Raw genomic sequence first — 14,712 nt, 5'->3', positions numbered from 1 at the left:
GTTTAAGACATTGTTCATATGCATAAAATATGCTTAATCCAATATGGAATGGTTATGCTTGAAAGTTCTGTTTTCTCCGATTTGAGGTACAGTGGAGAACTTTGGTTATACCAGCTATAATCCTCTAGATAAAAAGGTCATCTTGTACTTAAATTGAAGCTTATAAACCTGGGAAGTTTTTCATGTACATTTGAGGCATATATAATAAAATGCTTGAAAATGATCACTTTTGATGACAATTTGTCAGGCAGATAGACATTTTTTTGTCTTTTGGGGTATGTTAAGGGGGATATTTGACAGCAAAAAGGCAGCAATCCCCGGAATCTTTTTCTGCTAGTTCCCCCTATGTGTCAGGATACACCATGCAAAATTTTAGGGTTATATGGCAATGTATGTAGCTGCAGTACCTTAATATTCACAATTACATCATTCTGCCAAAAGCTTTTCCCAAAAAGGGTGTTTTTTGGACCCTGAGACCAAACGGTGCCGAGTTGGGGGTGGTCGTTATCAACTTGTGATGGCCCAAGGTATAAGATAATAGGAAATAATAGTGAAAAAAAGGTAGCAAAAAACATCCTGAGGAGTGGACCTGGCTCCCGGCCTATAGAGCTGGTAAGTCCCGCCCATCCGTAAAACCCCAAGTGGACCTCTAGGTTGAAAAATCGTCAATGCAAGTGAATGGGAGAAAATAATTATTTTCTGGTCCCGTTTGAATTGTGCCATGAATGTGAACATAATGTTGTCTGTGAATTTTTTATATAATTTTTCATGTTACGAGTTTGACAGTATATGGTATGATTCTTCGGCTAGCAGTTGTGGAAAAGACATAATGAGAAAGACTACATGTCGCCTATGTGACGTCACCCCATAAAGTTGACTTACCCGTGGTTTTCGCCAACCTCAACGATTTTGTCCTCTCCCTGAAAGAAGGCGGTGAAGTGCACCAAAGACACAGCCATGTTTAGCGGGATCCGTGAGCTAGTGTCCGTGTGCGAGTGGTGGTGACGTTTCAAACGCGTCGAAAGCAGCGAAGAGTTGTAGTCCACAAAGTGCTCTCACACAAAGTCTAACCGTATCAAACTTCTACCCGCTAAATTGTAGCATTCTTTACACGAAAAATTATATAAAAAATTCACAGACAACATATGTTCACATTCATGGCACAATTCAAAAGGGACCAGAAAATAATTATTTTCTCCCATTCACTTGCATTGACAATTTTTCAACCTAGAGGTCCAGTGGGGTTAGCGGAAGGGGCGGGACTTACCAGCTCTATAATGTTATGTGTTTTGAGACATGAGGTAGTTTAACGCCGTCTGTCTCTCACACCGCTTTTGTTTGCTCCCTGCTGTAAGCGTTCATGTGTTTTGAAGGAGGCGTGGCTTTTGGAGACGCTCTGAAGGGAGGGTGGGATCTTATGCTAGCTTCTCCTGAAATTTGCAGACGACACCACCGTCATCGGTCTCGTCCAAAATGGTGACGAGTCTGCTTACAGACTGGGGGTTGAACAGCTGGCTGGCTGGTGCAGCTATAACAACCTTGAGCTGAACACGCTCAAAACAGTGGAGATGATTGTGGATTTCAGGAGAAAATCCCCAGCACTCCCCCCTCTCACCATCATGAACAGCACTGTGGAAGCAGTGGAGTCATTCAGGTTCCTGGGCTCTACCATCTCTCAGGACCTGAAGTGGGCAAATCACAATGACGTGAAAAAGGCCCAGCAGAGACTGTACTTCCTTCGCCAGCTGAAGAAGTTCAATCTGCCACAGGAGCTGCTGATCCAGTTCTACTCAGCCGTCATTGAGTCTGTTTTAAGCACTTCCATCACTGTCTGGTTTGGTTCAGCTACCAAATCGGACATCAGGAGACTACAACGGACAGTCCGGACTGCAGAGAGGATTATTGGTGCCCCCTTGCCAACCCTCCAGGACCTGTACTCTTCCAGAGTGAGGAAGAGAGCAGGTAAAATCATCACAGACTCCACTCACCCTGGACACCCCCTGTTTGAACTGTTACCGTCAGGACGGCGACACAGATCACTGGCCACAAGAACATCCAGGCACAGGAACAGTTTCTTTCCACAGGCCATTTCCCTTCTGAACACTTAACATGCCCCCCAAGGCATATGCCTGTAAGTGCAATACTCCCACTGTCTAGTGCAATATTCTCTAACTCAGGTGATATTTATATTTATATTATTCATACTACTCAAAATACTGTAAATATGTTCATAATCTGTAACATGCACTAGACTCCCACTGTCTAGTGTAATATTCTCTAACTCAGGTGATATTTATATTTATATTATTCATACTACTCAAAATACTGTAAATATGTTCATAATCTGTAAATGTTTATTCAGACTAAACCCAACTGTGACCCCTTTTTTTTACTTTTTATACTATTTTTTATTTTTTTTAATATATTTTATTCTTAGAATTTGTATTACTATGTTTCTTGTTGTATTTGTATTTGTATATGTGCACTGGAAGCTTCAGTACCAAAAAAAATTCCTTGTGGGTGCAAGCACACTTGGCAATAAAGCTCTTTCTGATTCTGATTCTGATTCAAAGCTAGCTCGCTATTGCTAGCCTCTTTGAAAATTGCCTACCCTACCTTTAATATTTTAGTGGAAACAGTGATACTTTTTTCTGGATGTTTGATGAACAGAAAGCTCAAAAGAACATAATTTATTATGACCGCCGCTAGCGTAGCTAGCGAAAGCAGTCATATAGGGATTGTCAAAGTTTTTTTTTCGTTTTTTTTTCGTCATCTACTGAATTTTTCGTCAACGATACCAGGGACACCGAAACACCGGGGAACATGAAATTTGGTGGGCATGTAGCCCCACTAGACTTTTACGGAAAAATTTCGTTTGGTCCCCGGGGGCCACTCCCCCCCCCCGCGCTGGGCCCCCCCAAACCCCAAAAATGCAGTTTTTCCTAAATAACTACCTGAACCGTGGCACCGAGGATGAAGAAATTTGTATGGTATGTTGGTCTTAAGGGCCCACATCAACCTAGCCCATAATCACTCATTTGGGATTTGCGCCCCTCCCATAAAAAATGAAAATGCAATATTATTCTGCTTTAATCGCCCCTATCTTCAGTTGAGATGTTCAGAACTGCACCATATTTCATGTGTATGATTAACTTGACATCCTCTGGGGGTATGCTAAGTTTCGTAGAATTTCATCCATGGGGGGGGTATAAAATAAATTAATTTATGTGCACATTTAGTGACTGTACACTCATCGGCCTGTAGATGGTGGTGTTGAGCGAAGGGTTGCTGGTTTAGGATGATACTGTCACACACACACATGCAGGAATACAAACAAACGCAAGCATGCACACACACTGACATCCACACGCACAGACACAGACACACACCCATACACACACATACAAATCCACATGCACAGACACACACACACAAACACACACGCGCACACACATGTACGCACGCATACATACACACACAGACACACACACACACACAGACACACACATACACAAACACACACACATACACACACACACACACACACACACACACACACACACACACACACACACACACACAGACATGCACATACTACTACTTTTTTTTAGCTATACATAAACACGCAATACAGCCAAATTGCTCCACGTCATTTATTTTTGTGGAAAGCCAGTGCAGGCCTGAGCGGCGGTCATATTTTGTACCGCCATGCGGTACATCTAGTTTGAAATATAAATCTTTTGTAACATTATAAATGTGTCACTTTTGATAAATTTAATGGTGCTTGCTGGATATCAGTATTACTTTATCTATCTATAAATTACAGAAACGTCTGTCTGTTTGTCTGTCTGTCTGTCTGTCTGTTATTCGCATATCTCTCGAACCGTTAGTCTGATGGATTTCAAACTTGACAGGTGTCTCGCTACGGGCATGAGTAAGTGCAGCGCCAAGTTTGGCGTTGTTTGGATTAGAAATGCAAAAGATATCGGTCAATATATCGGTAAAAGAAGCACTTAGAAGGTTGTGGTTTAAAAATAAACATTCTGACGTTAAGATTGTTGTATCGGTCAAAGAAGCCCCAAGAAGATTGTGGTTTAAAAATAAACATTCTGACATAAACACTCTGTCAGCTACACTGTTTACTTCTGAATATTATAGTTTGGTTCCAAAACGTGATAAATCCATTTTGATTAATTTGAGTAAAAATGTGTTTTCTTTACCAAGAAAGTGGCAAGATGAAAACCACTATTTTCTGTTTCAAACTTTCACATAGCATCTTTAGGTTATAATAACATAAAAAATTCAAATCCAGATTTTGATTTTCAAAGATCTATTATAAAAACTGATTATTTCCCCCCAAAAATGCAATAAATTCATGACACTTTTTTTTCAAAATGCAATTAATCCATTGAATCAATATAAAAGTTATTTTTTATCATATTGAAACTGTTGAAATCAGCCATCGCTAAGAAATATCTCCTGAACTTTTTTGACGGCGATCAGCTCACAAAAACTGATTTTGCACGGGCATTTTGCACTAGTCTATCTAAGAAACATAGCATTTTTTCAGAGTTCACTGTGTAGCCTGCTCCCTGAATCGTCGAGTTCACTGTGTAGCCTGCTCCCTGAATCGTCGAGTTCACTGTGTAGCCTGCTCCCTGAATCGTCGAGTTCACTGTGTAGCCTGCTCCCTGAATCGTCGCGCTTATTCATTTGTGGATGTTAACTGAATCTGTAAGTCACCTACGCTGTTTACTTCTGTATATTATATCTATCTATAAATCACAGGAACGTCTTTCTGTCTGTGTGTGTGTGTGTGTGTGTGTGTGTGTGTGTGTGTGTGTGTGTGTGTGTGTGTGTGTGTGTGTGTGTGTGTGTGTGTGTTATTCGCATATCTCTCGAACCGTTAGTCCGATGGATTTCAAACTTGACAGATGTCTCGCTACGGGCATGAGTAAGTGCAGTGCCAAGTTTGACGTTGTCTGGATTAGAAATGCAAAAGATATCGTTAAATATATCGATAGCAGAAGCACTATGGAGCTTATAATATGACAAAATGATTTGAATTTGAATTGTGTAAATTTGAATTATTTGCAAGTGTAATCTAACTAAATTGAATTTTAGGTGGTAGTTTAAATAGTTCTGAATTTGATTTTTTTTAAACGAATATTGAACGTTTGAAATTTAACAAATTGAAATGTTTTTATGGCTGAATTTTATAGACATGTATTTTCAAACAGCTAGTTTTTTTTGTTCTGAATTCGTATAGTGCAAATATTCAGTTTTAAAAAATACAGATTCAAGTTTTCAAGATGAAGAAATTCGGAACTTCAAATTCAGTTTTCTAAAATTCAAGTTCAAAAATTCAAGTTAAAAAATTCAGATCTTACAGAAAGTAGGTCACAGGTCATCCACAGGGAAGAGTAAAGGATCTCAGATAAGTCGAACAGAGCATTTTGGCTGCACTGCAGTAGTTTTCTGCCGCAAACGCGGTGGTGGTTCAAGAGAATCCGTGTATCTTTCGTTCAGTCGTTTTTTTATTTAATATTAAGAGTAGAAAAATGAGAAAACAGCTTGAGTATTAGATTTCTTCTAATATTCTAGTAATAATAGTCCGCTGCAGCAGTTGCACGGAGCTTACAAAACGCGTGTATTGCAACTATAGGCTACATTTAATTTTCACATCAAACAACTAGACTAACGAATGGCTCGGCACAACAGAAGAGCTTAGACAGGGCTTTCTCTCTGTGTAGACCAGCAGTTGGTCTGAATTTGCCTATTTTCTCGACTGTATAGGCTAAGTCACGTTTTATCATGAAACACGCTCTGATTTATTCCAAAGTGACTCAGGCATATATAATGCATTTAACGTTAAATAATCTAAATGTTGACTTTCAAAAGTAGGCGCGCCAAGAAGGCTATTCTCTGTATTTTGGTTCATTTTTGGTGAGCGCCAGAAAGATCTAAAGAGACCGAGACGCGCTAAAGCAGCGCATCATGTTGTTTTATTTATTTTTCAATGGCATGATATTTTGTAGTCATTTTGAATGTACACAAATAAAAATATAAATTTTACTGTTTCGGATGATGTCATATTATCTGTATGACTAAATAACAAGAGTATTAAGTTATTTCCCAGCAGTGGAACAAATACAAGAGATGGCGCTCGCGCATCGCGCTCTCACACAGCATAGTATCAGTTCTGGCGTTGCTTCATATCGCAGACTGTTCATTATCAAAATGAGACACAGTCAACCAAACATATAAAAAGTTATTCTGCATAATTGAATTGGTCTGTTGTACAATATAAAGGGCAAGCTGTGCCACACACAGTCCCACTCCAAACATTTCCCTTGCTGTGAAGACGCTGATTTAGCCTATAGGCCTACGTGTATTTTGGGACTCGACTGAAGTATGAAGCCTTCTTTATATTAATAGTTAGCATCCACATGTTACATTGCAATGAAAACTTTTGACTGAATGAGAGATGCGCGACCGTTTCGATTTAAATAAATTTGTTTAGGCTTGGCGTTTATAAAGGGCACAATATAGGCTATTTTTATAGTCTGTAGCCTATATATTATTTTATTATATAGCCTACATACTTATTTTTCATTCTTGTTGTTTTTTGCATTCATTTGTCATAAGGGAAAGTAAAATAGGCAACACATAACCTACATGTTAATAGTGTTTATCATGTAAATGCTGTATTTTATTTACAGGTCTTTTACACTATTGCTGAATAGGCTAATATAAAAAAAATACAAATAATTATGACGCCTTTCTCTCTCAACATGATCCGGTGTGACTTGCACTCATGTGCATGCGACTTATTTTCTGGCAAATACGGTCAGTTAAAAAATGTTGCTGTATTATTACAAAATGCATAGAGTGGAGACCATTTGGGCAAAAAAACAAATAAGCAAAAAAAACATATTGTGTTCATTACCCCCACCCACATTTGGGCTTAATCACTGTTATTATTAGGAAATGTATTTAGGTGTAGACAAAATCAGTTATGTTTATTTATAAATATGAACGTACCTCGCATTTCCCGGACACTAGCCGTTAGTCTACTTCTTTGGCCTATTTTTTTTAGCTGGCCAGTTCTATCTGTGTGGAAAAGCTGCGGAGCGCGGAGAGAACGCACAATGGCTTTGCTTTGGATTTTTTTTTTTTTTTTTTTTTTTGAAAGTTTAGTTGCCAGAGAAAATAACACACCGTTTTGTTTAACATCAATTGATACTCAATATTAATTAAATAAATAAATATAATGTCAGAGAATGCACAAAGCGCATCCTTTTGAGATGTAAATTATAATACATTTTAATAAAACACACAAGGCCTACATCATAAAACTCAGAAGATTATGTATTTTAATATATTATATTATAATACAAATAAAAAGGCGTCATACTTCAGTCGAGTCCCAAAATACACGTATAGGCTAAATCAGCGTCTTTACAGCAAGGGAAATGTTTGGAGTAGGACTGTGTGCGGCACAGCTTGCCCTTTATATTGTACAACAGACCAATTAAATTATGCAGAATAACTTTTTATATGTTTGGTTGACTGTGTTTCATTTTGATAATGAACAGTCTGCGATATGAAGCAACGCCAGAACTGATAGCCTACTATGTTGTGTGAGAGCGCGATGCGCGAGCGCCATCACTTGGATTTGTTCCACTGCTGGGAAATAACTTAATACTCTGTTATTTAGTCATACAGATAATTTGACATTATCCGAAACAGTAAAATGTATATTTTTATTTGTGTACATTAAAAATGACTACAAAATATCATGTCATTGAAAAATAAATAAAACAACATGATGCGTCTCGGTCTCTTTAGATCTTTCTGGCGCTCACCAAAAATGAACCAAAATACAGAGAATAGCCTTCTTGGCGCGCCTACTTTTGAAAGTCAACATTTAGATTATTTAACGTTAAATGCATTATATATGCCTGAGTCACTTTGGAATAAATCACAGCGTGTGTCATGATAAAACGTGACTTAGCCTATACAGTCGAGAAAATAGGCAAATTCAGACCAACTGCTGGTCTACACAGAGAGAAAGCCCTGTCTAAGCTCTTCTGTTGTGCCGAGCCAGAGCCATAGAGAGAGAGAGTTGCGACACTCTTTGATGTCGCCGCTATGGCTGTCACGTGGTTCATGTAAGCCCCAATAGTTCCAAAACGTACGCTGGCTGTCATGTTCTTCTATGGGACAGACAGCAGCGATTGCATTATTGAACGGTAAATATAAAATAAAACACACACCCAAGTACTTTTTCAGCTGTTATTGCATTATTGCATTTTGTTAATGTCAGTTTTGCATTTGGAGATAAGTTTTAAGCTATATTTTTGGAGGGAAAAGCTTAGTGTTCATGTTCGCATGGGTAGTAGCACTGGCTTTAGCGGCTCTAACTTAACTTTTCCATATCATTCATCTGATGATGGACGTCTCATGATATTTATTTTAGCACAACTGGGCTGTATTAGGCTATTGATTCCCGTGATTTTGCTTATAAATTTTGATTCAGCCATTAGCCTACCTTCGTGATCACGCAAGAGGTCTGCCGTGGCGGTCCGTTCAGAATTCGCTTAGAAGCTAGCTCACTTCTTCTGATGAAAGTGGCCACCCCCAGGACCACAACGTGAAACATGATCATGTTAAGACTAAGAATATTATTTTAAGATTAAGGCCATACACATTATCAAAACTATAACAGATTAAAAACGAATTTAAGCATGGCTGATACAAATGAAGGTTTTCAATTGTAAAATATTTTTTATTAAACAATGACAGACAACAAAAATGTGTGCTTGTGTGTGTGAACAAGAAAAACAAAAACCAGGGGCAGGTGATCCATGAAACAGACAGGACTGGTGATGGCCATAACAATCCTAAAGGTCCAGCATTGTTCTCACAAGCCGCTCCACTCAAGACAATAATAACATAATGAAAAGTTAGTATATCCCAACAAATTTAATTAAATAAAAGTTGCTATAAAGGTGGTAGCGATTCATTACCGAACTCTTACTGTCACAGCTGACGAAGTCGCGCTAGCTAACTAACGTTAGCTAGCAGGCAGTGCTTGAAAATTGGTTGAAACAACCAACATAAAATATAAATAATTACGCTGTGCATGTACAAATGAAGACCAGTATAAGCATCGCAAAGGGCCTCTGATACAATATAGACAGTTGACAATTCAAAAGAGGTCGATATTTCAGCAACTTAACTCTGGAACAACTCGACGCGCAGCAATGTAAGTGAATGGTGTCCAACGCCCAAATGTCAGTGTTTGGAACTATTCCGATCTTCATATCCCGGAAGTAGGCGGTTAAAAGCGCCGCCATTATTTACAACGGCGGTCTATGGGAGTGTCGCAACTCTCTCTCTCTATGGCTCTGTGCCGAGCCATTCGTTAGTCTAGTTCAGCCATTCTCAAACTGTGGTCCGTGAGGGTACTGCAGGTGGTCCGTGGAAAGGCTAAATAAAATATAAAATAATATTTTTTTTTACCTTCATTTTACCAGGAAATTCCCATAAAAAAAGAAAAGTAAAAAGAATATGTAGGCCTATATTGATATAACATTTTAATTAAATTGTCAAGTTATTGTGTGATTACTAAAATAGCCTAGTGGTGTTCGTTCGGCCCATTTTTTACAGTCTATGGTTCGGCCGTGACATTCAAGTTCAGTGCCGTTAGAACCACAACATTGGTTCGGTGGATAGCAACAGGTTCTCTGAAGAGAAAAGGGCAGAGGCAAATATGTTCTCATTATCACATCACACGCATAGCCTTTAATGGTGCGTTCACAACGGACGAAATTTCGCTTCAAACTTTTGTTTTTACGCGCGTCAATTTAGCTCTTGACGCGCGAATTGATACAAAGTGGTCAAGCGTATCACTAGACGCGGCAGGCGCGAATTTCACATAATCCCTTTTTGAATTTGACGCGCTAATTCGCGTCCGGTGTGTGAACGCACAGTTAGGCATAGGCAGTTTATATGAAACTAAATGTTTATAAATGGAATGAATAAGGCCTGTTATTATTTAATTTCCAGTCAGTTTCTTGATCTCGCGTTTCTGAAATGTTTTGCAGATGTGCTGTTAAGTGGACAAACTTTTTGAGGACTTGTAAAACTCTGAAGATTAATAATAATAATCCCCTAAAATCGCCAAAGGTTTTGAAATGTTGACTATATTCCAGTGTTCTTATTACTGTATAGATTTCATACTACATTGCTATGGAAATAAGCCTGTTGTTCAAATGAACCTGATTATGCCCTGGGCGCTTGAGTAGCCTAAATAAATAAATAAAATATGTGGCAGCCGTTGTGTGCAGTAAACTTTCCTTTAACAAGCCTGTGATGTGATGACCAGTTATAGTTTTAGTGCTAGTAAGCCTATTTAGAGGTGCAGATTAATTCAGGTAGGACTGTGTGTAGACATATTTTATTATGTGTATTATGAGGTGGTCCGCGAAAATTCTTGATTACAAATAGTGGTCCACACACTCAAAAAGTTTGAGAACCCCTGGTCTAGTTGTTTGATGAGAAAATTAAATGTAGCCTATATTTGCAATACACGCGTTTTGTAAGCTCCGTGCAACTGCTGCAGCGGACTATTATTACTAGAATATTAGAAGAAATCTAATACTCAAGCTGTTTTCTCATTTTTCTACTCTTAATATTAAATAAAAAAACGGCTGAACGAAAGATACACGGATTCTCTTGAACCACCACCGCGTTTGCGGCAGAAAACTACTGCAGTGCAGCCAAAATGCTCTGTTCGACTTATCTGAGATCCTTTACTCTTCCCTGTGGATGACCTGTGACCTACTTTCTGTAAGATCTGAATTTTTGAACTTGAATTTTTGAACTTGAATTTTAGAAAACTGAATTTGAAGTTCCGAATTTCTTCATCTTGAAAACTTGAATCTGTATTTTTTAAAACTGAATATTTGCACTATACGAATTCAGAACAAAAAAAACTAGCTGTTTGAAAATACATGTCTATAAAATTCAGCCATAAAAACATTTCAATTTGTTAAATTTCAAACGTTCAATATTCGTTTAAAAAAAATCAAATTCAGAACTATTTAAACTACCACCTAAAATTCAATTTAGTTAGATTACACTTGCAAATAATTCAAATTTACACAATTCAAATTCAAATCATTTTGTCATATTATAAGCTCCATAAAGCACTTAGAAGATTGGGGTTTAAAAATAAACATTCTGACATTAGAGGGTTGTATCGGTCAAAGAAGCCACAAGAAGGTTGTGGTTTAAAAATAAACATTATGACATAAACACTCTGTCAGCCTCACTGTTTACTTCTGAATATTATATTTTATTCACAGCCATCATTTGTAGTAACCTATTCACAAACTGTTTGCTCAAGCGTAGCATTTTTTCGGAGTTCACTATGTATCCTGCTCCCTGAATCGTCGAGTTCACTGTGTATCCTGCTCCCTGAATCGTCGAGTTCACTGTGTAGCCTGCTCCCTGAATCGTCGAGTTTACTGTGTAGCCTGCTCCCTGAATCGTCAAGTTCACTGTGTAGCCTGCTCCCTGAATCGTCGAGTTCACTGTGTAGCCTGCTCCCTTAATCGTCGAGTTTACTGTGTAGCCTGCTCCCTGAATCGTCGAGTTTACTGTGTAGCCTGCTCCCTGAATCGTCGAGTTCACTGTGTAGCCTGCTCCCTGAATCGTCGAGTTTACTGTGTATCCTGCTCCCTGAATCGTCAAGTTCACTGTGTAGCCTGCTCCCTGAATCGTCGAGTTCACTGTGTAGCCTGCTCCCTTAATCGTCGAGTTCACTGTGTATCCTGCTCCCTGAATCGTCGAGTTCACTGTGTAGCCTGCTCCCTGAATCGTCGAGTTCACTGTGTAGCCTGCTCCCTGAATCGTCGAGTTCACTGTGTAGCCTGCTCCCTGAATCGTCGAGTTCACTGTGTAGCCTGCTCCCTGAATCGTCGAGTTCACTGTGTAGCCTGCTCCCTGAATCGTCGAGTTCACTGTGTAGCCTGCTCCCTTAATCGTCGAGTTCACTGTGTAGCCTGCTCCCTGAATCGTCGAGTTCACTGTGTAGCCTGCTCCCTGAATCGTCGAGTTTACTGTGTAGCCTGCTCCCTGAATCGTCGAGTTCACTGTGTAGCCTGCTCCCTGAATCGTCGAGTTTACTGTGTAGCCTGCTCCCTGAATCGTCGAGTTTACTGTGTAGCCTGCTCCCTGAATCGTCAAGTTCACTGTGTAGCCTGCTCCCTGAATCGTCGAGTTCACTGTGTAGCCTGCTCCCTGAATCGTCGAGTTCACTGTGTAGCCTGCTCCCTGAATCGTCGAGTTCACTGTGTAGCCTGCTCCCTGAATCGTCGAGTTGTTGAGTTCACTGTGTAGCCTGCTCCCTGAATCGTCGAGTTCACTGTGTAGCCTGCTCCCTGAATCGTCGAGTTCACTGTGTAGCCTGCTCCCTGAATCGTCGAGTTCACTGTGTAGCCTGCTCCCTGAATCGTCGAGTTTACTGTGTAGCCTGCTCTCTGAATCGTCGAGTTCACTGTGTAGCCTGCTCCCTGAATCGTCGAGTTTACTGTGTAGCCTGCTCTCTGAATCGTCGAGTTCACTGTGTAGCCTGCTCTCTGAATCGTCGAGTTCACTGTGTAGCCTGCTCTCTGAATCGTCGAGTTCACTGTGTAGCCTGCTCCCTGAATCGTCGAGTTTACTGTGTAGCCTGCTCCCTGAATCGTCAAGTTCACTGTGTAGCCTGCTCTCTGAATCGTCGAGTTGTTGAGTTCACTGTGTAGCCTGCTCCCTGAATCGTCGCGCTTATTTATTTGTGGATGTTAACTGAATCTGTAAGTCACCTACGCTGTTTACTTCTGTATATTATATCTATCTATAAATGACGTGAACGTCTTTCTGTCTGCCCAGGACCAGAGACAGAGAGGGTCGAAGAAAGCAGTGGAGTTTAAGTAGTGTTTTCTCAGAGTTCACTGTGTCGCCTGCTCCCTCAATTGTGTAGTTCAATTTTCCACATTTATTGTATGTCATTATGTCAGTATCAGTATTTGCTTTCTACCATGCACAAATAAAAATGTCACTGAACTTTTGCTGTGTAATTGTAACAATGAGCACTCAAATACACCAAACCAACAATTACTAAAAAACACACACAAAAACTGATTTTGCACGGGCATTTTGCACTAGTTTTTAAAAAAGCTTAAAGGTGCTCTAAGTGATTCTTGTTGACGTTTAAAGTATTGTCAAACAAAATGGAGGCTAGCTAGACCCTCCCTCCTCCTCATCCGCGCACTAACCCCCCAAATCCTTCTTGTCGGTTATTGGCTGGAACAGTTTGTTATGTTTCATGGTGCGGGTTAGCCCAGTTTGTTTTTCTTGCTGTTTGTGGAGTCTGGGGCACTTTTTTTACAGTGTGTTCAGGGGACAGGCAGCTAGCGGATGGTGAGGAGATGTTTGCTGTATGTGACAAAAAAATGTTTGGGCTAAAAAACGTGTGACATCGCTTAGAGCACCTTTAATGACCCCAGACTTTTGAACTGTAGTTTGTTAGACACCAATGAATGATGGTTTCTTTATTTATGGTTGCTTTGAGACTGTTTATGCGTAAGCACAGATAATGTAATATGGATGAGGTGTGGATCGGCTGTAACCTCTTGTGCGTTCTTCTTCTCATTCAGTGTTTTCAGTTGATTCTCCAGCTCAGTGATCTCCTGCTTCAAGCGGCCTGTCTCTCTCTCCGCCAGCGCTCTGAAATGCTCCTCAGATTCAGTCTCCTTCTCTCTGGCTTTGCACAAAGCCTAAACACATGCGAACAATCCCGCTCAAGCGTTACACATTCAGCATTACTGTTCAAAACCAGAAAATACAGGAAGAATCAACTTTCTCTACTGCCATTATCTCATACCTGAGTGTGAGAGAGCTCTTGGTTTAAATTTTTGAGATGTTCAGTCAAAGCATTTATAACATCTTTGTGTTTATCAAGTTTGTTCTCAAGATGTAATTGCTCCTTTTGCTTCACTTGAAGCTGTAGAGAGAAGAAGACATTAAGAAAACGAAATTTAGGTAACGTTACACACACACTCACACACCTCTTAAAATCAGTTATTTATACATGTCATTTAGCAGATAGACTTCTTACTCACCTCCTCCTGTAATGCTTTATTCTCTGCATTTGCTACAGGGAGGGCGAACCCCGCGTCCCAACCAACTTCTGCTAACAACAGAGCGTTAGACATTTTGCTCTGTTTCAGAGACGTTCAGGAACGGCTCGACGAGATTTACCAGACGTTTACGAACGCCGTTGCTTATCGTTGTGTTTACTAGATTCGTTTCATAGCAACGACGCTAACTATAGATGTGCCGCATTCAACCTACAGGTGACGCCAAACGCTCCTCTATCGCGAACTGAATTTGTTTTGTTTTTTGTGTTTTTTTATCTCAGGTTAGGTTTTGGAAGCTTGTTTCCGCCACGGAATAAAACAAGGAAAAGATAATTGTACATTTTTATCTCACAGTTCTCACTTTGTTTCCTCAGAATTGTGAAATCGCAGTTGCGAGGAAAAAGGTCAGAAAAGGTGGAATTAACGTTACCTTTTTTCTTTCTTTTTTTTAATGGTGGAAACGAGCTTCCATAAAAGCCCGTATTGAAGATTTAAACTCGCAATTCTGACTTGAATTTGT

General features: G+C 39.7%; 1 protein-coding gene across 1 annotated transcript in view; it reads right to left on the bottom strand.

Annotated features, from left to right (window-relative positions):
* Positions 1-14,357, bottom strand: part of ccdc39 (coiled-coil domain 39 molecular ruler complex subunit) — a 35,946-nt gene extending 21,589 nt beyond the window's left edge. The window contains exons 1-3 of the mRNA XM_082171757.1: positions 14,175-14,357; positions 13,937-14,056; positions 13,683-13,829 (exon numbers count right to left, since the gene is read on the bottom strand). Of these exons, the coding sequence (XP_082027883.1) occupies positions 13,683-13,829; positions 13,937-14,056; positions 14,175-14,267 (360 nt within the window). The 5' untranslated portion in view covers positions 14,268-14,357. The remainder of the gene's footprint in view (positions 1-13,682; positions 13,830-13,936; positions 14,057-14,174) is intronic.
* Between the last annotated feature and the right edge of the window lie 355 nt (positions 14,358-14,712).

The sequence above is a fragment of the Leuciscus leuciscus genome (assembly GCF_965113295.1).
Source record: "Leuciscus leuciscus genome assembly, chromosome: 6".
Classification (NCBI taxonomy): Eukaryota; Metazoa; Chordata; class Actinopteri; order Cypriniformes; family Leuciscidae; genus Leuciscus; species Leuciscus leuciscus.
The sequence above is the reverse complement of the archived record's forward strand: the minus strand, read 5'-3'. Positions and strand labels throughout refer to the sequence as shown.